The 25,234-nt window shown below is 34.6% G+C and overlaps 1 protein-coding gene across 4 annotated transcripts in view; it reads right to left on the minus strand.

The window, feature by feature from the left end:
* The window catches only part of LOC124354319 (melanocyte protein PMEL), a 59,476-nt gene that overhangs the window by 15,723 nt on the left and 18,519 nt on the right, over positions 1-25,234 (minus strand). For 2 of the 4 annotated variants that reach the window (XM_046804676.1, XM_046804679.1), the window contains exons 7-9: positions 14,851-14,967; positions 7,974-8,082; positions 4,063-4,176 (exon numbers count right to left, since the gene is read on the minus strand). In XM_046804676.1, the coding sequence (XP_046660632.1) occupies positions 4,063-4,176; positions 7,974-8,082; positions 14,851-14,967 (340 nt within the window). Of the gene's footprint in view, positions 1-4,000; positions 4,177-7,973; positions 8,083-14,850; positions 14,968-25,234 lie in introns of all 4 variants that reach the window. The other 2 variants (XM_046804677.1, XM_046804678.1) reach the window with 1 other exon arrangement.

Genomic DNA, 25,234 nt, shown 5'->3' on the forward strand with positions numbered 1-25,234 from the left:
CTGCTGTCATACAACAATAAAAAACCAATGCTGTGTTTGGGAACTCTTTACCTTTTCAGTGGCATATGAATCACGTTGATACTCGATTGTTTACGTACTATAGCAAATGAGATTAAATGGGCAGTCCAAATCAAAGGATATCCTTGATTGGCTTGGCTTTTAAACCCTCCGACTGACAATAAGAAACTCCCAGAATGATACACTGGTTTTTGTTTTTGTGCAGCATATTTTTATGATATTTTTTTTAAATATGTGCTAAACACTAAGTAATTAGTGTTATAAATACATTTCTTTACTAAAACCCAGAGAAAAGTGTAAAATAATAAAAATATGCACTTACTAGAGTATTGTTTTTTTTATTTTTACATAAATTGAAAAATTTGTATTGTAAATTCACTCAGACTTATAATCATTCCGACTAGCCTAAAACAAATCTGATAAAGAAATATCGTCATGCACTTCATTCGCCAAATCTGATAAAGAAATATCGTCATGCACTTCATTTATGTTACTTTCAACATTAGAACTAATATTTTCATCATCCAATAGTTCATGTATATAATTTGAACAACAAGGTTCGCCCATTTCATATAGCAATCAGTTATAAACAACTAGCCTACATAATAACCTAGCAACAAAGAACATAAGGCCTTGCAGCTGTATGCTGTGCGACATTTTGATCGATATCAGCTGATAACGAGTAATATTACGAATATAAAATGAATTGGTATTTACGAGTATAGGATTTGACTGGTGTAAGTTATGTCTTTATAACTTAAAACGGTATTAATGAATGTCTGTACCGCCGATCATCAGTCGTTACGAGGGTTAACCCATTGCGGATCAACGACGTGAGGGTGACGCGGAGCGAGGCGTGGACCAAAAGCACAATGACGTGACCCTCACGCGGATGACGTGGTACGGATGACTCATTTGTTTTGAACGCTTATCGCTGTTATAAGTCTCGGAGATTATTTATAGTCCGTTTTCCTGGACTGGCTTCCTATCTTATCTCTGGTACCTGTCCACAAATACTCCCCTCGTTATCGGTCAATAACTTTTTTATTTGCGACAAATTGTTTGTCTGAGTCGTACAGTCGTGGCGTTCGATTTTCCTTTGCCTCGTGTGCGTGTACGTAAATAAAATGGGTGATAATTTACGATCATCTGAATTAGATAGACTATTATTAGAAAGTGGAAGTGATGAAAGTGATATCGATAGTGTTATTGAGGATGGAGACGATTTCCATCACGCGTATAATTGTTTCCGTGACTATCACACCAAAAATCCACTACTAAGACAAAGACAGTCTCAATATTTTGTAAATATTAGATTAGTTGTTTCTTGAAGTGACAGTATTATTACAACATTTTTTTATTGTGTAAAACGTTTGATCCGTCCTATATCAAACAGCTACAATACGCAAAAAAACGTAAGTAAAAATGTTATGTACCTGTATTTTTACATTAGTTCTAGTATAATATACTTGTCTAATATGATCTGTATAATGTTTATATAACATAAATAACAACATACACAAACAAAACATGTATAATTATATACGCTGGCCTAATTAGCGAGCGCGCTAAGCAGGCAGGTAGGCGTGCAAACACTGCGGGTGCTGCGTTGTAATACACATTAATTCGTACTCTAAGGCCCGCGCGCGCGCCGTTTTCACGATCCGCAATGGGTTAAGGAACGAAAATAAACAATGGATATCAATTAAATGGCAGAGGGTAAAAGAATGCATTGGAAATAATATTAGCATTATCGTACATCTGTATAAATTCTTCTTGCATATAATGTATTTTGACGCACTAAATTTATAAATATTATTGGATCTACAGAAACCTGATGTTAAGGTTTTAATAGGTGTATTATCACTCAAATATATTTCTTGCAATATATATCACCTGCATTTATTTATTGGGGTTTTATGTCACATTAAAAATCACCCTACAGTACAATACATAGCATACAAACACAACACTTTTTTAAGTAAGAGGTTGATTTCTATACCCATTTCCTACCCCAAAATATGAGACAATGGGTTTTGGTGCCCTAATCCAAAAATCCGAAGTGCCACTGGTTCTTGGTATATAATTCTTCTTTACTGTCACATATCATTCAATAAAAGCAATACCAAAACTAATTCAATCACTAAAGACTACTAACTTACTTCTACATCTTGTTAAAAAATGGTAAATATGAAATATAATGTGTTGCTAAGTGAAAGCTAAACTGAGGTACCAAACTTTGGTGCCGATTCTGGGTTTGATTAGTTCCAAATCCCAATACCAGCACCTCCGAAAATAATAAAACCTTAGTTATTAGCACATTACTATGTTATACGAGTTTTAATTGTTTACTTGTTTTGATACAGTCATCACATTTCTTTTTGCAAATTTTTTTATTTAAATAACAATTTATTTTTTTAAAGAAACTAAATACTTAACAAAAAAACATAAATCTCATGACCAAAATACAGAACTTATTTTGTAAAAAATACACAGGTTTATTGCACTGCATCAATATTAAGCTTAAAGAGAATATTTCCTGCAAGATCTCAAATCTATTGTGAAAGATCTGAATATTATCCAAGAACAGTTTATCCACAAAATTAACTTTGAGAAGAGTTTTAAAGTATTTTCAGGAATTTTCAGTACAGGTTGTCAAAACCTGTAAGTATGAGGATTAATTCTTAATAAGTTTTAAATGTGTGAACATCTCTAATGTTATAAATAATTTAAAGACCTTTGTAAGCAAGCCATGCATTTTAGGAAAGACTAAACATAATTATTCTCATATACATTTTTATATAAATATATATATGTAAAACTGAAATGTAGTATTTATGCACCATATTAATATGTGTAAGGATAGAAAATGTTCCTTTTTAAATTGCTTTCAAAATAATAAAGTTGATTATAGTAAGCAATATCACAATTTTCCAAAGAAGTATATCCTTGTGCCCCAAAATTCAAATTTTGAAAACTTAATAATTGTCGTCTTAAAATTTATAAATGTTAACATTAGGCTCAATTCATATCTTTTAGAACATCTTTGAAAACCAATCAACTTTTTTATTTAAAATTGTTTGAGCACCTACAGTATTCATATTAAAATATAGAATGTGTTTTTTTAGCATTTATTCTATAATAGTCAATTCTTCCCCAATCAATTTGAGACACCTACTATCGAACACACTATAAGATAAAATGTTATACTTATTTTATCTGCATAACATATTGTTTATAATAATTATTACTTCTAGTAAAACATTTATTTTAACTAGACACACTTGTATAAATTAATTCCAAAGAAACCGAAATGAACTTTTATTTCTATAGTTATCATGTAAAATTGTATAGACTTTCACAAAATCAATTCAGGATTACGCAGAACATTCCTCACCTTTTTCTCCAAATGCCCTAATATTGGTCTTCAAAACAATTCTGAGCTGATAAAGCCTAAATTTTTATATTATTTAATTATTCCACACTACACAAATTTGAAAAAAATAAAGAAACCTGTTTTTTAATGTGAAACTCAAGATACTTATTTCCATTAAAATATATCTTTAAATGTTTCTTTTATAAGTCTGAAATATGCTAAATAAATAATATTTCCACCAAACAGTAATTACATGTACCCTTTTGAAAGTTAAAGTCATGAACATGCATACATTCGTAAAACAGATCAAGTTAATGTCTCCCAGGATTTAAATATGTTTTACTGGCTTAAACATAAATCATTGGTTAGTGCAAAATATAAATATTGTTAGAAATCATAATATGGAGACACAAGCAAGATGCACAATTTGTAACTTAAATTTCCATTGTCTTAATCAATAAATCGCTTTCAAACTGCTTATTTTATCCGAGTTTTTACGTTTTGTCAAAAATATTGAATGAGAGACAAGCAAATAAATAGAAAATAAAATGAAAATTAAGACATTCCACAGGACGGCACAACAGCAAAGTGCAAAGTGCCTCTTACTTGTTCACTGCATACTGCCATATTTACGGCTAGGCGACCAAACATTAGAATCGTCCACATACTCGTGAGTTCTGACGAAAGCGCTGTTGAGAGCTGCGCGCAGCCGTTGGCTGAAGGTCATGTACTCAAGATCGCTTGCCTGTGCAAAGTCAAAATCTGCCACCTCTATCGTATACCTGTGACAACAATAATATGTGATGACAAACAGTCAGAAATGCTACATGTATGCACTTAATATGAACGTTAAGTTTAGCTCCATTTCACCTTCCTTTTAATGCAACGTCTGGAATCTGAATCTGACTGTCTGTTACAGACTTGACTCCTGGAACCTGGACGTTTTTTCAATCTCTTCTAACAAACATGGCTCCTGATTCCAGGAGTCAAGTCTGTAACAGTGCACTCAATTGGGCACCTGATGAGACTCTTTTAGATCTCTTCAAACGAACATGGCTCCTGATTCCAGGAGTCAAGTCTATAACATTGCACTCAATTGGGCACCTGATGAGACTCTTTTAGATCTCTTCAAACGAACATGGCTCCTGATTCCAGGAGTCAAGTCTGTAACAGTGCACTCAATTGGGCACCTGATGAGACTCTTTTAGATCTCTTCAAACGAACATGGTTCCAGATACCAGGAGTAAAGTCTGTTACAGCATCAGATCCTAAACGCCACATTAACCCTCCATCTGTTAGACAACTAGTGACTAGTTGCTAAAACATGTTTCTCCAATGTTGAACAACTAGTCACTAGTCGATTGTCGAATTTGTAGTCACCTAATTAATCAAACTTTTGTTATCGAAAATAAAATTTAAGCAGGATATTTACTGTGAAACATTCCCTATTAATTTGATATATTATTTATTATATCAAATTAATTGGGAATGTTTCACAGGTTAATTTGATATATAGTTTATTGAATAATAATATGTAATAAGTATGTTATAAGAAATTATAAAGTTGCAATACAAATGTTGGTTTGCAGTGTTTGGTCGTGCACTTTAAGAAAACACAAAAAACAGGACTTTTTCACTATCATTTTTTTGCAAGAAATTTTGTGTAGGAATGAGTTTGACTACATCACTGCACTCAGAATTTCTTTCTCAACAAGATCATCTGCTTCAAACATCTGTTTGTTGATATATGTTGCCAAGAAAGACCTTCAACACAACCATTGTTTGCGAAATTTCTGTAATGTTAAATGATTAATTTCACTAGTCACTAGTATTTTGTTGTTTCTTGTAACATTATTAGAGTTGTGTTAGTACCAAATGACACCAAACTTTTCCTTACAAAATTTTCCATCAAGTGTGGTATAGGTACCTTCAAGGAATAAATGAATTAGAAGTGTTAATTTTGTGATTTTATAACTTCGAGAGGAATTTAGCCGCCATATTGACGCACCGGCATTACTCATTGTGTTTTCTAAACTCTTATTTGTGACTTCTAAGCTTGTGTTAATAAACTATACCGTGAGCAATGGTTTATTTGTGATCATCTATTGTATGATAATTTAGTGACATTCACAGGTCTGTAGGCTAAATTGTAATTTAAAATTCGTTATACCTAGGCCTACAACTTGATTACAAATACTGTTTATTTCATTATTTTTTATTTATTGAACACTGTCACTTAGTAAATAAGTCAGGTGAACTTGTACAATTATTATTACACAAAAAATTATTATTATTATAAATTTACTTCATTTTAAGCATTTTCTGACAGTATATTGTGTGTTTTACTACTTTTATTTCTTGAAAAAACACTTCTTAGGATTTGCAACAAAACTTTTTACATATAAAAGTTAAACAAAAAATATATTTTTATTTTCAAAACTTGTATGCTCTACAACATACAAAAGGTCTCAAAATATAATAAGCATACAGAAAATATCTAAAAATGTTAGAATGTGAATGTAATTTTTGGTAAAAACAAAATTTTACTATTTACAAATTTTGGGGAAGGTGGTGTTTTTGATGTTTTGCATAAAAATCCTTTTTTAAGACTTTTTGCACTATTTTTTGCATAATAATTTTGCATTATTTTTTATCAGCCTTGATTTATATGAAAGTTTATGGAAAGTAAATTGTCCCACGTTGAGGTGTACCTTGATTAACCCTTTTAACCCCAGCCATTTTTCCATGGACTTGCCAGAAAGCCCATGGCGATAAGGGACCGTAGTGCAGAATTGAGGGAAAATTCATCTAGTTTTCTTATTTTTGAAGATAATTTTTAGGTTTTTGTTTTAAATTGTTCACAAATAAGTGTACTCTTAGATGTAATAGTTAAAAAGTACTTTTACAGAATTATTTGTTTTTTTAGCGTATTTAAACATAAAAATTTTTTTTATTTTTTTTTATTTTTTATAGTTTGGACATACATAAACGGTAGAAAAAAAAAATTGTAGCCCCTGAAAAATGAAGCAATTTTGTTGTACACATATTTCTTACTACACACACAAAATTTTAAGAACTTTCCTTGATAAATGCAGGAGATATATCCAATTAATTGTATTGCTGCATAAGCACTTCTTCATATATTTCCACATACACGTCAGTAGAAGTATACAGATATGTTTACTTGTTTTTGCACTTTTGAAATAATAACAATTGTAAAATAACACAAACTGATTGTAATGGTTTGTAAGACTAAAACTTGTTTAATTTTTCAAAAAAGTAAAAGAAATAATATTTACAATATATACATTTTATGGTACTTTGGGAATGGGGTCAGATTCCGTTATATGCCCCCAACGCTTAAACCTTTTTCAATGAACTTAGAACGTTATAAAACGATGTAGTTGAGTAACAGAACTAACATTCCATTAATCAACAAGCATTTCCAGGTATTGTGATCGGTATTTTTGTCGCTGTTATCTTATCTTTCTTGAGAATCCCGATTACGGCAGGCCGCGCGGCGGGACTCTGCAATCATTTATCTACTAGACCGCTCGACTTTGACCTCTGTCTGAGGATGGGGAGGGGTTTGCGATAAGACAATTCCTGTTTTATATTGACGAAATATTGTTCTACGCTAATCTAGTAATCAGTAGAAGCAAAATGTCAAATAACGATTCATGTATGGGTGTGGTCGGTATAATCCCAAAGTACCAGTGTTTATCAAAGTGTTTTCACTCACTGGTAACTTTTCTCTACGACGTTTACTCATGTTTTTTTACTAATAATACAATAAATCACACGAAAAACAACCGCTTTCAATCACGCAAACTAATTGAGGTTATAAGTTAGCATACAACAACAATGCAACTGAAGTCGTCTGACAACTTACATCGACAAATAAACTACGCTCAATGACGACAAAATACGATGCCAATTGGAAGGTTTATTGTTTTTGCATGTAGCCCGTTTCTTCACCGACTACTATACCGAAACTGATGGCATTTGGACATATTATTAGCCAGCTACATTAAATTCTCGAGACGTCCGGTATATCGGACGTTGGGCATTTTAGCTAGACCACCTCTGTCCGATATGTCGGACGCCGGGGCTAAAAGGGTTAAATTTGCACTACAACTGTTATTTATGTGCCAATTTTTTTCTTTCTAGAGACATGATAACTTGTGTTGCTTTACATAACGTTTTTGGAGTGTGATTGTTCATGCCTTGTCATTTATCAGACCGCACTGTGACGTCTACTGCTACCAATAACTCACTGTCATATTCTTTCTTGTCTGATCATGCACAAGATTCGATTTAATTATTCATTAATTTGAATATCACCAAAATTTATACAAACTTCATAAAGGACTTATTGCACGCCTTTCTCCAATACAGGCTAATTATTTATTTCAAAGCACCAGTCTGTATACCAAATTGTGACATTTTCCTGATTAAAACAACCCTAGTTCTTTTGAGGCATTACTGAGAACCGATGAATCCAAAACATGAAACACAAATACAATTTTTAAATTGTAAGTGTAAGTAATTGGCTGATTTCTAGTTTATTGAAACTTACCTGTGTCTGCTCTGTAGGTAATAGGCTGCCCCAAACACTATCAGAGTAACTGCTATGGCAACACAGGCCACTGGTACTACAATCACAGACAGCTGTGCATGCTTCTTCACTGAAACATGAGGCAACAATGTATACGTCAAAACTAACTTGCTTATCCAACTTTATGTATCACCTTGAGGTAATAAAATTGATTTCTCCTTTTAAAAATGTTATATTTTAGGTCTTTATTAAAAATATATAAAATGCAATTACAAATTCATTTATCTATAAAATTATAATACAAAAAACTTTGTGACAACCAAAATATTTAGTACTTTTACAGTACCTTCACTATAATTATTGCAGTATGAGTACACTCTTTAAAAGTACATGTTACCTAGTAATTATCTGTTTCAACAAACTTGATCAAATGTATATTAACTCATACAAGGATGGTTTGAAGTTTCTGACCTAACAAAGATATAAGACTTTTTTAAAACTTTTTAAATTTTTCAACATAGTCTCCTTGTAACTTTATACACTTCTCCCAGCTCTGTGTAACCTGTCCAAATAGTACTTTGCTTTTTTCTTTTGATGAAAATCTTTGTTTTCCGAGCACAATTTTTAGATGAGGGAACAAACGAGGTATACAATGAGGTATCAGTTCCACTCGATCAGTCGACTAGTGCGGATGGCTTATCTTATCAAGAGTCTATAGTGCGGTGCATGTCGTGGCTTGCCGTCTGGTGTGCATGAAAGCATGTGTTAACATTTAATCAGATAATTAATAATTATAACTTATACTACTGCTTTCATGTTAAATTACACTGGGAAAACTTGTTCGTGAAATTTGTCTATTAGTGTATTTGTTGTCTGGTTACGTCAAAGACATGTCTGATAAGTGCGGGAAGTGCGATCTAGAAATATCACAAACGAAAGATGGTTCGAAGTGCCCAGACTGTAATATTATGTTTCACTTGAAATGTCTAAATCCCGGCTTCGCGGAATCGGGAAAGAAGGTTACGCGTAAAAATGCTAAATGTGACAGTTGTTTATCCGACACATCATCGACCGCTAGTCAGGTGCGTGACGTTCGCGAGCTTAACTTGACTTCAGTAATGGATGCCATCGCCGCCTTCAGGAAGTAAAACACAAGAACAATGGAGCCGAGTTCAGTCGCAGTTATCCACGGTCCAAACTGATGTGAAAGAGGTATAGGCTGAAGTGTCCTTGCTTAAAACGCAACTAGATGAAGCGACTGTAAAGACAGACCAAATGTGTTTAGTAATAAATGAGCTGGAAATCGAAAACAAGGAACTAAAATACCAATTAGCCACCCTAAATCTACAAATGTGCGATATCCAACAGCATACTCGCAAGAATAATATATTGATCAAGGGCGTACCGGTGACGCCTCGGGAGGACTGTTTGGCGATTTTGGACTCTATGGCATGAGCTCTCGACATACCGTTTCGCATCCCAAATATCTCTGTAGCGCATCATCTATCCTCAAGGGAAGGCGACTCAAGACCGCCTGTCATAGTCGTCAGCTTCGTGTCACGGGCTGTCAAGGCTGTTTGGCTGGAGGCGAGAAGAAGAGTGAAGAAACTGTCTGCAGGCATCCATCGTTTCCTGACCACCAGGTATATATGAACGACCATCTAACGTCTCACACCAGAGCCATATTTAATGGGGCGCGTGAACTCATGAAAGCAGGCAAGTTGTCATCAGTGTGGACCAGTGACAGACGAATTCTCGCGAAGAAACATGAAGGGAGGAAACCCTTTCGCATCCTACATCAACAACATCTGTATGAATTGAGAGCAGCATCCTACTCAGCAGCTGCCAAATCCGTACCGAAACCCGCTAACCCCCTACCAGTCTAATGTAAGACGAGCTTAACCTACTATATGCTAAGTGGCACTTGTTAAAATTGTAGACCTTAAATGATCCATAGGAATTACATTAATTTGGAGTGATTTTCTATAAGTAGAATTTTATTTATCTGTTTTTTACTGAAATTATACAATGAGTTTCTTTTAAACTGAAGTATAAAATTTTGCTGTATATCCTTTCAATAAAAACTGTATGAGCTAATATTTGATTTTTGATTATTAGAAGTAAGTAATAATATAAGTAAGTTCTATTTATAAGGTAATATTCTTCTGTCTATAAAAGTGTATATTTGCGTTTTGTTTACATTATTGAAGGGAGTAGCTTTAAAAAAGTATGCTTAAGTAGATACAGTTGCAAAGTCAGAAAAATTTGTTTCTGTTTAAGCTTAACCTTTCCAGCGTTATTGACGCGGATCCGCGGAGGGCTACTACAAGCTCAAAACGTTATTGCCGTGGATCCGCGTTTTTGCATTCTTTATTTTCTTAATACTATGTTAGTTGAATATTTTGCTTCTAGATGGTTCTAGTAGCTATGCGACATACAGACGGGTTGCCCTGCTTCAAATTCTATTACAATGGGAGTGGCAGTGGCTTCTAATTGGCCAAACACTGTCTAACGGGCGTGGCCTTGCGCCTTTCACAAAGTCATTGACGGGAGCTCCCGTCAAGGCATCTAGTCAGTTAGTTAGTGAGAAGCGTCCGGTACACGCACATGTATTTCGGTTATCGCTAATTTTGTGTTGTGTCCTATTCTTTTTAAAGTAAATTATTCATATTATATACAGCAGTGTCCAGTGTTTATTTACCGGTAGTGTTTTTTTACCATTATTCGCGTGAATGGCGAATCCAGACGATTCGGAATTTGAAGATTTGGTAATTCTGAGCAATTACTTGGTCAACCCCAAACTTTTTCATATTTTACTATGGTCATAAGGATGTTATCAGAAAGCAAGAAACATAATTCAAGCCCCGCAAGGCCGTCCTACAGGTTGCCGAGCGATAAGAAGGTTCAAAGTCCACGCGATAACAGTGGCTTGCGGGAGAGGCGCGGAATGCCAGTTGTGGCAGGCCGCCACCAAATAAACACTCTTTGTGTACTTTTGTATTTTTTCTAATTTTATTAGTTTGTAATATAGTATTATGTTTATCTGTAAAACTGTGTTTCATTCCCCTATTTACTGAATAAATGATAACAAAATTAGTGACAACTAGACTGCTATTCTATGATATTCTCAAAAGTTAAAAATTAGCCTAGGAAATCCAAAAAGGGCTAAACAAATTTTATTTACCATTAAATTACTCTATTTTGACATACATAAAGGAAAATAAATTTAACTTTACACATTGGAAATTAAAAAAAATTCTAACTTAATCAAGGATCAGGTCCAATTTTTCATGACGCTTAAAGGGTTAATACAAGTCAAGTATTTATTTTGTTAGTATGTAGATACATCTATTATATTGAATGTTTCATTATTTTGTGAAATAGGCGCGGTTGTGTCTATTTTATCTGGGATGTATTGTTGTGAAAATGTTCTAGAAGTAAAATTTGTAGAAGTTCAGTTGGTTTTTAGTTTTATTTCCATATCTCATGTGAGAGATTTTTGTTTGTACAAAAGCATAGTAAAATAATTATAGTATGAGATAAACACAAGAAACATTATGGAACTATTTCGTATTTATTGATCAGATATCTAGAGAAACCAGTTTTCTAATTTGGATAGGAATTGTAATAATTATTAATGTTCTACAAGACAATTCAAATATAAAGTTTGTTTTTATGGACTAATCAACTTAATTAGTTTTAATATTTTAATTGCCAGTTCGTATGTGAGCGAGTGCCCGCGAGTGTGAATGAGTGTGTGTATGTGCCTGTGCGTGTGTGTGCGCGTGCGTGTGAGTGTATGTGCACGCGAGCACATGCATGTATAACGTATGCATGTAACAATCCAATCTCTGTGTAAAATTCTGTAAGTCATACTTTCCTTTTTAAATAATTTACTTGTCTTAATTGTTAAAAGTCACTATTTATAAGGAATAATAAACTGAGGTATGTACTGTTATTTTCTTATCATTCTAAACTTAAAAGTAAATTGATTACCGATATGCATGTGTTTAATCATCTACGTTGCTCTCAAATTATATCCCACGATCGTATGTATGTATGTATGTAGGCATAGAGTGATAATGATCTAAATTAGCCTGTTAATTATATTTCTGTTGCTTATCATACGTCTGATAAACGGACTGAGATAGAATGGTATTTCTCATGATAATTCCCACATGTTTTGTCATTAAGTTCTCATATGTACTATTTGCTCCCTTTACTGGAATGTTTCTAGTTATATAATTAGTTCTACAAAGTGTTATGTACTAGATGTATAAAAAAAGACAATTGTTAAATGGCATCATTTAAACACGTACCGGAATTCTAGGATCTAATCTAAATCCACAGAGTAATTTTTATATTAAAATTAAAATTTATATACAAGCTTTTTTCTTAGAGACGTGTTCAAACAAATGCTATATACTTAAAAATATAAATACCCTTATGTGATTTCAGTCTACATATACCATTGTTAGATACATAAATTGACAATAAACTAGAGATTAATATTTTAATCGCCAAATGATTATCTAATATAATCCTAACACCGGACGGCGGCATCGAAATCCCAGAATGGTTCTAGAAGACGATCCCCTCGACGAGCCGATAATTAACCCTTATAAAGCCGACTGCTACCTATTGTAGCCGTCGTCAAAATAGCGTTCGCGGCCAGCGGCTACAATAGGTAGACGTGATCATAATGGCGTTCGCGGCCGACGGCTACAATAGGTAGCCGTCCATTATTTCCGGTTTACTGGCCAGTAAACTTTCCAAATGCCACCACCAACCATGATATTTTCTTGTTTGGGGTTAGATGGGCTTTATGAGTAAACGCATACACTGCCGTTTCTTGCATCATTTCTATTATTATACATCTATGCATTTTGATGAAATCGTCTGTCTTACTACACCGGCGTTGTGGTGTATAGATTAAAGTTGTGGTAATATTTTGTTGATGCAATTCAGTAATTATGTGCGATGTTATAGGTATTTTTGAGTATTTGCAGTGAACTATTAAGTGTAAATATGAGCAAAAGAACGAGAGGCAAATCACCTACAAGTGAAAACACTTTAGTAAACAATTTACTTGCTAGTGGTACCGGTGCACAGTTTGTTGACAGTGTTGGGGATTTAGGTGATAGTGATTTAGAAGCTTTGTACGATGATGATTCTGAAGATGAATTAGAAAATGAATGAACTTTTTAATAACTAACAGTGTTTTGGGTTTATTTTGTATGGATTCTTGTGAGTTGTATGAAGAAAAAAGATATGTTGTGTATAAACTGAAGACAAGACTAGCTTTTCTACAATTTTCACTAATAAGCCGCAGTTGCAGATTTTGAATAATTCGTGCCTACTTCACTTTTATTATTAATAAACACTTGAAAATTGGCATGTTTGTTGTAAATAATATGTAGTTTTAGAAAATATGTGTTACTTGGGTGTAAAACAATCTTTTGTATTTTTTATGAGGTGAACCAAAAAAAGTAAATTACGCTTACAAATTTTACATACAAACATGTATGTAAAAATTATTTGTTATTTTATATGACCAACCTTATAGTTTCCTGTCTAAGCCTATAATTTTACAAACAAATTTAAAAAAGAATTATCAGTTTTTACTAAGCAATATGGAAGTTACAGCTTATTTACTAAAACTATGCAAAAAGGAACAAAAATAGCCTGGCCTTCAAGGTACCTGAGCAATATCAGGAGCTGGCCTTTGAGACTAGTGCAACTCAATTGGTCATTGGCCTTAAAAGGGTTAAAATTGAAACTTGTTCGGATATCAACAATTTTAAAAATTCGACATATTTCAAGCAGTCCACTAGTAATCGCGGAACCACATTCAATATATTACACCAAAATATTCGAAGTTACAATAAAAATATACATGAATTTTTAATTTTATTGGATAGTTTAAAAATTAAATTCAACTGCATAGTTTTATCAGAAGCATGGCTCGAGAACGAAAGCGAACTAATGCATTTGAATGGATTCAAATTATTTAGATCCTACAACAACATTAATCGATCAGATGGGCTTGTTATCTATATAGATAGTGCGTTATTGGTGTCGTGCAGTGAGCTGAGACTTGGAGGGGTGTGTGTGTGCGTGCGTGCGTGCGTGCGTGCGTGTGTGTGTGTGTGTGTGTGTACTTATATGTATGCGTATCATGTATGTAAGTATATATATATATATATATATATATATATATAAAATTTTTACAATAATGTATTTTGTACAATCTTAAGCCAATCTTTTGTAAATTTTTATGTTAAACTATGGTACACAAATGTAAATTAAGAAAAGACTGATTGATGGACTCTTCCCCTTACACAGATCTATAGTCTATATGGGGAATTATTCATTGAAATTATGGAAGTGTATATGTTATTGTTTTGTGTGTGTGAATAAAAATATTTTGATTTGATTTGAAAAAAAAAGAAGTTGCTAGACCCAGTGAGTAAGGCGGATGGTCAAGCAGTTCAAACCACACAACTCATCAACTCACTCAAACAACTGTCACATCAATACTGCTGATCCAAAATAGCTGAAAGTTTGGTGAATAACTGTCAACAGATGATTAACGAAATTCAGTAGCTTTTATTTACAAGTGCTGCCATACTCACGTTGAGGTCAAAAACTTTTCAGACCACCCTTGTATTTGTAAATGAGTGTCCAGACTCCTAACCCTCATTTTTCCCACCCTAAAGGTGTCACTGGCCTGGGTGAGGATCTTAACATAGAATAAGGTAAGAGTTATCAAAATACAAGATGAACAGTACTTGTAAAAGGTGCTATTCAAAGACAGAATTTGAAGCATGGAACCAAGTCAAACAACTTAGACCAAACGTAAACTTACTTTGCACATAGTTTAAAAAAATGCACTTACCTTCATAAATATTGACTCCAACCGGGGTGATTTTCTTTGAGACCTCATTGGTGATTATAATGAGCACTGTATAACTCCCTGGGTTGTGGAAATATCTGGGCAAAGTCAGCTGACAATCTGGACAAAATGGTAACTTAACCAATTTGTTTATTTCTAAAACACTACAGTGCACATAATATATCTTATTTCTAAAACACTAAATTAAACATAATATTACTATAGGACATTCTTAATGGTTAAAAAAAAACCATTATACATTAGGCTCGCAAATTACCCTAAATACATGGGATTAAGAACATTTTAGACAAAAAGAAAACCCCTGGTAAATACGCAGAATTTTGGTGGACCATGTTGGGAGGAGTGGAGCGGAACTGGTGGTGGGATGCGACGCCAACTCGCACAACGAGGCGTGGGGCAGCACCAACACCAATAACAGAGGTAAGTTACTTCTAGAATATATAATGTCCCGTAGTCTAATGATTGCAAATGTGGGAAATGTGCCCACTTTTCGCACGAGGACAAGAAGGGAGGTGCTAGATGTGACCATGATGTTGGAGGGTATGGCTGGTCGGATGCATGGCTGGCATGTGTCTGACGAGCCTTCCCTCTCTGATCATGCTCACATCTGTTTTAAGATCGGTGAACAGATGCTGGAAAAAGTTCAGTATAGGAATCCGAGGAACACAAACTGGGTATCATACAAGGAAAACCTCAGGGCACGGCTGGATTCTGATTCCACTAATGGGAAACGGATTCACAGTGCGGCGCAGCTTGACGAATCTGCTGACGGTCTAACTTCTGCCATTGTCGGCTCCTTCGATCTCAGCTGCCCGGTTATCAACAAAAATAGATCAAAGGTAGCCTGGTGGAGCTCTGAACTGGCCTCTTTGAGGAAGAGGGTCAGGGCTCTATTCAGGAGAGCCAAAACTTGGGGCACTTGGGACACCTACCATGAGGCTCTTGCACTGTACAACCGCAAGGTTCGTACAGCTAAGAGGTTAGTCTGGAAGAAGCTCTGCACCGATATTGACAGTGTGCAGGGCTGTGCAAGGCTGCAAAAGCTATTGGCAAAGAATCCCATCTCGCCGCTTGGTAGTCTCAAGGACGATCAAGGTGTTTACATTACTGAGCCGGAAGGAGTTCTGAAAGTTATGATGGGAACACACTTCCCGGACTGTATTGTTCATGAGGGTAAACAACCACCCGAAAGTGAGGGGAGACATGCGGGTCGTGCCACCCATTTGCAGTGGAGTCTGGCGCACTGTATTGTTACCTTCAGTAGGATTGAGTGGGCTATTAACTCATTCAGTCCTTACAAGGCTCCTGGGGGCGACGGGGTGAGACCGGTTTGCTTGCAGCGGGGATTGGACATTCTCCTTCTCCAGCTGTGCAGACTGTTCAGAGCCTCCGTGGCTCTCAGGTACATCCCACTATCCTGGAGAGTGTCCAGAGTGGTGTTCATACCGAAGCAGGGGAGGGCGGGCATGGATCGGCCGAAGTCTTTCAGGCCGATATGCCTGTCCTCCTTCCTTCTCAAAACCATGGAGAAAATGGTTGCCAGGTTTGTTTGGGAGGGAGCTCTTCTGGAGCGACCTTTGCATCCTCACCAGCATGCCTACACTCCAGGAAAGTCATGCGACTCGGCCCTGCATCAATTGGTATGCAGGATTGAGAAGACGCTGGCGGCAAAAGAGGTAGCCATAGGAGTCTTTTTAGACATTGAAGGTGCCTTTGATAATACAGCCACTCAGGCGATTATCAATGCGGTCTCAAGACGTGGCGTTGATGGTCAGGTGTGTGACTGGATAGGGGCCTTGCTCACGGACAGGGTTGTTGTTACAACCCTCATGGGAGCAAGTGTTAGCGCGAAGGCTACGAGGGGCTGTCCGCAAGGCGGCGTCCTCTCTCCTCTTCTGTGGAACCTGGTTGTGGATGACCTGCTGAATTCTTTGAATAGCAGCGGTGTCTTTGCACAAGGGTACGCAGATGATATTGTGATTCTTGTGAGTGGCAAGTTCAACACAACAATCACGGAACTGACCAATGCTGCTCTGAACATGGTGGGAAACTGGTGTGATAAGGTTGGCCTCACCGTCAACCCCACCAAGGCTGCCGTGGTTGCCTTTACCAGGAGGCGACAGATGGAGGGCATTGGTCCCTTTTCTATTTAAAGGCTCACCCGTTGAGCTGAAGCCAGAGGTCAAGTACCTGGGCGTGATCCTAGATAGGGTTCTAAACTGGGGACCTCATCTAGAAAGGGTCATTGCCAGGGGTAAGTGGTCTCTAATGTAATGCAGACGTGTGATAGGTGGGCTCTGGGGACTGAAGCCGAGGCTCTTGTACTGGCTTTATGTTTCCGTGGTCAGACCTGCACTAATGTACGGAGCTGTCGTATGGTGGCCAAAAACGGAAGCCAAGACGGTGGTAGCATGTCTGCCAGGTATCCAAAGGATGGCCTGCCTCGCTATCACTGGGGCTTTTCCTAGTGCGCCAGGTGCGGCTCTGGACTGTTGTCTTAATCTCGCCCCCCTGGACATTGTCATTTGAGCTATGGCCAGGAGGAGTGCCTAATGTCTTCAGCAGATGGGATTCTGGTCGGGCTGCAGTGGTGGGCACTGCAGAATTAGCACTCTGATACAGGAGGATGTTTTGCACATGATCTCTGATCAGATGCCACAAAAGTTTTCCTTTGACAAACTCTTTAGGATTATTTTACCCTCAAGGTATGATTGGTCAGAGGGGAAGAAACCTCTTCCAGCAGCGGAGCTCGAATGGTACACAAACGGCTCCAAAACAAAAAGCGGCACAGGCGCTGGAATTCTGGGAGTGAGACCATGTAGGGAGCTGGTGGTTCCTATGGGTCCGTATCCGACAGTCTTTCAAGCGGAGGTCGCAGCCATTATGGAATGTGCTCGTGAGAATCTTCGTCTGCGATATAGGGGCAAGACGATTAACATTTTCACGGACAGTCAGGCAGCGCTGATGGCGCTGGATTCTTGTGAAATCAAATCCAAACTGGTTTGGGATTGCTATCAGACCGTTTCCTCCCTTGCCAGAATCAACAATGTAACCGTTTGTTGGGTTCCTGGTCATGAAGGGATTCTTGGGAACGAAAGAGCTGATGCCCTGGCCAACAAGGGCTCAGCAACAATTATGACGGGCCCTCAACCGTTCTGCGGTGTTCCAAGGTGTGAATCCTCTAGGGTTGTCTCGAAATGGATTTGCGCGGAGCATGGGAGAAGGTAGAGGTTGCATCCGGGTTTGAGAGTGAGTAGAATGGTATTACAGTCACCTTCCTCCAAGGTGGTTTCGGACCTTCTCTCATTAAACAGATCAATGTCTTCTAAGGTCATTGGTCTCATTACGGGGCATGGTCACCTGAGGAAGCATCTACACAGAGTTGGCATCCTTCAGGAGGATCCGCTCTGTGGAAGGTGTAATGAGCAGGAGGAGACTGCTGAGCACCTGCTCTTTGATTGCTCTGCAATAGCAAGATAGGGGTATGCCATCTTTGGTAGCTTGGACAGGGGTGGTGAATTTTCCCAGGAGGACTTGATAGGTTGTTTTCGGTGGTTTGTTGAACTGCTGAAGTTGTAGACTGGTAGGCCTCATGGTGTTTCCGGGGTGCGCAAAAAGCCCTTGAGGCTTAAGTGCATGGCAGTAGGCCGCCCCAAGGAAAAAAAAAAAAAAGAAGCGCAGAACATAATATACAAATGATTTGAAAGGTTAGAATCAATGAAAACTATCTGATACAAAAGGTATACTGTAACAGTATTTTATTTCACAATAGTACAAATATAAAGCAAAAATTAAGTACTGTTAATCCTTAAAGTGCAGCCTTTGGATATGTCCTTACTATCGGAATTGTGGTACACAGCATACAGGAATATGCATACTGTTTTACTTTAGTTTATTGTAAACATTAAAATGTACAAAAATGGTTTGAATATGTAGGAATGTGTAGATGTATTGTTTTTTGACTGTGGAATAGCAAATTGGATTGTGTTCGCATGAAAAATTAATAAGATCTAGTGCTATCAACCAATGTTTCATTTCATTTCATTTTTATTTATTGTCATTTGTCAATTTTACATTGCTATAGACAATATCAAGAAATAAAATGTGTTAATGTTATCATTGTTTCACCTTATGACACGATGCACAGCATGCAGATAACCGTACGCCTTGCCCACAGCATTTTAAAATATGTTAATATACAAAATAAAAATATTTCAGAAAATAAAATCCATTGGGTCATTATACAAGGAATGGCCTTGAGGGATTGAGATTATACAGCTCCTTATGAGGTGATAGTGATTCTGATTGGTGTAACGACTCATAAATAAGTGAAGGAGTAAAAGGAGTAAAGGAAGAGGTGAGAGAGTTCAGCTCAGTCTTGAGACAGCTCTGCTGTGCGATGTACTTCTCTCATTCCCATTTTATTACACAACATTAAATCATGTATTAAGAGTCATTACATAGACCTCATAGTAAGAATATTCATTTCTAAAATAAAGTGGAAGTGTTAATGTGTGGTTCATTATCATTCGGCAGTGTGAAGATTACAAAATATATAAGTTATTCACTCTATTATCTAGGCTACTATTCATTAATTATTAATTGGAACATAAATTACATGACTTAACAATAACAATTAACAAATAATCAGGATAGTTTTTAGTTATTAATTTATTTAAAATGAAAACATAATCTTTAATAAATTGAGTAATATAATAGAAATGACAGAATTTTATTCTCCTAATTAACCCAAAAAACTATATATATAGTCTCTTAGAGCAGTTTCAAAAGAAAACTACAATTTTTTCGTACAATATTTCGTTGTAATTAACAACTTTTTCAAGTACACTTTTAAAATATACACAGAATAAAATAAACAAACAAAAGAAAAAACACCTGATAATAAACATCTGATAATAAAAATTCTAAATGTAAATACAATTTTTACATGTAAACAAGTTTTGATTAGTTGTTAATTTAACAATAATTATAACATAATATCATATAATTTTGAATTTAGGTAAATTTGTAGCACAATTATTCAATTGGAAAACAATAATTTAGCGAATGTTAAGTCCATATGGTTGTTTCGATTTTAATATAAGTTGGTGTGCCAATTCATTATTCCTTAAATTTAAATCATTTCGAGAGCTGTTTTCACAAGGAGTAATTTTGCTTATAGCTTTGAGTTTGTAACAATCCTCAAAGCTTTTGTTATGGTGAATAGCGTGTAAGGCTACTGGTTTTTGTCGTCTTTGTGATTGATAGAAAAACGGTGACCGGTCATTCTTACCCGCAAAGAATTTGAGGTTTGCCCAATGTAGTCCTTCGGACAAAACCTACAGGTTAGCTGGTAAATTGAATTGTTGGAGGTACAGTCCAATTTACCAGCTATTGGATAAGTTTTTTTAGTGACGCTACTTTGGAATTGATTGGTCTTATCCATAATTTTGCAAAAACCACAACGTGGTTTATTACAAGGTTCACAGCCAAAAGATAAATTTTGATAATTTTTTCCAACATGAAAATTATATATATATATATATATATATATATATATATATATAGTTATATATAATTATATTATATAGTCATAATAGGATATATATATATAATGTTTAAATTAAACAGTTTCTATATTTCGGCTTAAGCCGTCTTCAAGAAATTACAAAAATATAAATAGGGCCATAAGAACAAAATAAACATAAAACATCAACACAGAAAATGAAAATTAAGAATTAATTATGTAGAATGGTAAACATATGATTTAACTTGAATTATTCACTTTGTTGACTAAGTCACCTTAAATTTAATCCACTTGGAAATTTTTATTTAGTGACGAGTTGATGGGCTTGTTCCATGGTTCTAAGACTGTTTGTACTTAAATTTTCTGATATTTTTCTAATCGGTTTCACTGAATATGTTTCTTAAAAATTTAAATTATGTATTAAGCCATGTGCCACTACAGGTTCCTCTGTCAAACATAATAACATATATAACAATATATAATATAATGTTATTAAATTAAAAACAAAATGTGTTTATATTTATAATGTTATTAAATTATTGTATCACATAGATATTCTTCAATAGAGTAATAATTTTCAATGAATTAATTTTCATCTAGTAGGCAATGTATTGTACAATGTTTTTCCCCAGATATTGTGGTGAATGCTCAAACCAACAAAGTTTATAAATTTGAATGTGCAACATATCTCTATTTATTGTATTGTAGTTATGGTTATAGTGATTTGTAAAAAAGAGCTCAAAATTCTGCCTTACAAACAATAAACATCTCAGCAAAAAACTGATGGACAGGTTAACAGACTGAAGCCTTTAAATATTGTTAAGTTCTTAAGTTCTTCTTTTGAAAAATGTCATAATACTGAAATTTTTCTTTTGGATTTTGAAAATGTCTACCACCATACCAGAACTTCCCTAAACTTCAATGCCATATTGCATGACTGAAGCAAAATAGCATGATAAATCATGTTTTGTTTTTAAGTCAACATTTCATAAGATTGACAAGGGGAGGTAAACTTTGAACAAATTCAGTCTATTTTAGATTTGATTTCAAAACTTCAATGTACCGCCACCTTGGCCATATTTTCCACAATAAAATGTTGATATCTTAAAATTAGGTATACTATTAAGTAAGTAGTTTGATCAGGCTCTAACCAATGTTCATTTAAACAAATGATACCAATGTCAGTATTTTCAAGAAAGATTTCGTGGTCTCTTATTTTATAAGATATTTATACAGAAATTTATATAAACTTGTATAATTTGAAGCTGGCAAATTGGGCAAGAAATTTTGTTGAAGTTTAATCTACAATGAATATATCAACTTGAAGCTACGATTTAATTTAAAATCTTATCTACTATAAGGGTTACCAACGAAGGGCTGAAATCATCACAATTTAAAATCGCATTCACATCCAGTGGAATTAAAATAAAGTCTGATAAAAATGTTTTTGGAGCTTATTCCCTCTCCTATGTTTCACTAGATCACATGTTTTGCCAGACCGTTGTTCTTGCAGGCCTATTGTATCTCGATCCTTGTAACTTTATATGTGAAAGAAAGAACCAAAATGCCCTTATACTTATTTACCTAGGATACTGATACTTGATTACAGCAATCGTTCAAATACAAAGGATGTTTTTTAAATTTGGACTATTGTTTTGTGTACACTAGTTCACTCTCACATCACAACGAATGCCTACATCTCTTTCCAACAAACTTTGTGAAATTACTACACAATAATTGCAAGGTACAAACAATTTGAACACATTTTCACCATGTATACGTTCAGGCAATTAATTAGTTATAAACCACGTAGACTACATATGCCTCAGTATTCTCTTTAAATAATTTTTCTGGCAGTAGCAATCATTGTCAAGAGTTATGCGAGGGTATTTTATTTAAATAAAAATATAAAATAACTTATACGTATGTTGTACATTGTTGCTTTCATTAAAAATGTAAAACATAGTTTTTACAAAAGAAATAGTTTAGTAACGCATTTACCAAACTCGTAACATTACAAACGAACACCTATTTATATATATATGTGTGTGTGTGTGTGTGTGTGTGTGTGTGTGTGTGTGTGTGTGTGTGTGTGTGTGTGTGTGTGTGTGTGTGTGTGTGTGTGTGTGCATGTGACATGCGCTAGAGTTAATAGTGCTTAATGAAAGAATTTCCAATACATGACTTCACATTAACTGAAAAATTACACAAATAGATACGTGATAATATTATCTTCATCATGAAATTGTTCAAGGTTACTTACGATGTTATGGTTCATTGTACACAGAACATTAAGTACACAAGCATTACTGTAAAACATGTTCTTTGTTTGTATTTGTAACAATCACGATGTTATTTTATAATTTTCAGTGGTCTAAATTACTCACACTCTCTAAATGCCAGATAAAAAATAAGGACTCAGCAATTTAATTGGCCAATGAGTAAAGCTTAAGTACAGATGATAACATGACCTTATGAATCCAAGGATTACAGTCAGTGTGTTCTATAAAATGAATTCCATTGCCTTGCCTTTATCAAATTGACTGTGGCAGACATATGTTAATATTCCAACTGTCATCATAATAACATCTACTACCTTAATTGACTTAAGTAAAGCTTTTAATTTTATTCCTCATGATCTGCTCTTAAAAAAGCTACATTTTTTGCATAAAAATAGTGAAAAAAGTTTATTTTCGTCATTTTTAAAAAATAGTAGGCAAATGGTCTCACAATATAAAGACGTGTCAGGTTTCCAAAATGTTTTACTAAGAGTACCACAAGACTCAGTATTCAGCCCTTTTCTGTTTCTTGTAGGGATAAATGATTTTTTATTTAATATGCCTTATAGGTCTGTACTATATGAAAATGATATAACTATTTTAAATAATACTAAAAATCTGGAAACTTTATTTTTAGGACAAGAGCAGGCAATGGCAGAAGCTGTTAATTGGTTTAAAACTAACCTTTTTGTAGTGAAGAATAGTAAAACAGAAAATGTAATTTTTACTCTTAATGGAAACTGTGTCCTTGACAGCACAAGCACAAAACCTATTAAGCTATTACATAAGCTTTTAAGGAATATACATGGATAACCAATTAAATGGTGGCGATCATGTAAGTTTCTTATGTAAAAATGTAACTAGGGTTACATACTTTATCAGGAACTGGAGTACAGTATCAGCACTGAAATGTTAATCACAGCATATTATGCCTATCTAAGGTATGGTATAACACTTTGAGGAAATAGCACTAGTGCTAAAACTGCTTTCATTTGGCAAAAGAAAATACTTAGAATTATTGCAAATGTTGGCAATAGTTTCTTGGGTCTATATATATTTTTTTTTAATTTAGAATCATTACTATGTATGTATAGAATTTCATTTTACCTAATTTTGTAAATGTTTAAATAATTAATTAATGGATATTAATGGTGTGATACGAGTAGGACATTTAATAGAATTATAAGAACACATTGCATTGTCATAAATGCTCAAAGACAATAAAGATTTTTTGATTCTTGTCTTAGAGCACATATCTCGTGATGCTGTGAAGTTGTTAATTTCAAAATTTTAGTTTCATTTACAAACATGCAGTTTTAATGGTTTCACAAAAAAATGTTCAAAGTTGAAGAGTCTTCTTAAATTCCATTTTATAATAAAACTGACTGACAAAAAGCATCAAATTAAAACACAGATTGTGTTTTAGTAGTTTTCTAACAATGCAGGTTTACACAAATATGACAATAATTTAATGTCCAACTGAGGTTCAGTTATAAACAATAAGAGTTATATTTAATGAAGTAGTAAGTGAATGAAAAATAAAAAATCTCCTAGGCAAAAGATTATTTATTTAGGAATTAATTTATTTTTATCACCAAAATACATAAGCCCTTGACAAAAATAGTCTTGACCTTTAAGTTCTTTTGTATCTTTGTAGCAAAGCTTGTATGGGAAGCTTAATTCACTCATTTTTTCTAATGAATTACGTCTATATTTTGGGAGGCATGAACTAATTTGCATTTTTCATGAAATTAATAAAGGAATTTTCACTAAGAAAGATAATGATCATATATCTGTTGCTCTAGTTTTGGTGAGGGTAGAAATAAAAAGGAAGTTAAGGGGTTAAAAATACCAAGTGGAAAATTGTGTAGAGGTTATATTTTTCCTTCACACATAAAACACCTACAGTTATGAAATTGATATTTGTATGAACATCAGCAAAATAAAAAGGATTAAAATTTGTCTTTAAGTAATTTTTAGTTAAGGCAACAAAGGATTAGCCACACACAAAAAGAGCTGCTAATACTACATCACAATGTACAGAAAGTTTTAGTCTTCTGGAGACTTGAAAATTCAAAAAGTTATCTAGGAAACTTTTTTGGAAAGCCCATTATATCACCTTGTTGAGCCATGTTTTATTGACCATTCATTAATAAAGTAGATATTTATCTCTGTTTTAAAAGTTGTAGTTTTAACGTTCAAATTGATTCCACACTTTCCACCATAGCTACGTTATGAGTAGATATTTATGCTGGCGTTTGTAGGACTGCTGACATTGTAAATTAGTAGGCATCATAGTACACTTCCAGGGTGCTCAAAAGGTCCGTTCAATGCAAGGCAGCAGGCTGCTCCTTAGAAAAAAGATTATATGAAATGTATGATTCTACCATACACTTTTGTTTAAAACCTTCTGTTTTCTTCATAAAAATAGTTCATGTGGAATCCACTAATATATCAATGATAATTAAAAGCTGACTAGTTAGTGTCTCAAGTTATCAGCTCCAGGGACATGGGTTTGAATCCTGGTTTGGATATGGACTTTTTGCACACACTAACAAAT

The sequence above is a fragment of the Homalodisca vitripennis genome, chromosome 2, assembly GCF_021130785.1.
Source record: "Homalodisca vitripennis isolate AUS2020 chromosome 2, UT_GWSS_2.1, whole genome shotgun sequence".
In the NCBI taxonomy this organism is placed as follows: Eukaryota; Metazoa; Arthropoda; class Insecta; order Hemiptera; family Cicadellidae; genus Homalodisca; species Homalodisca vitripennis.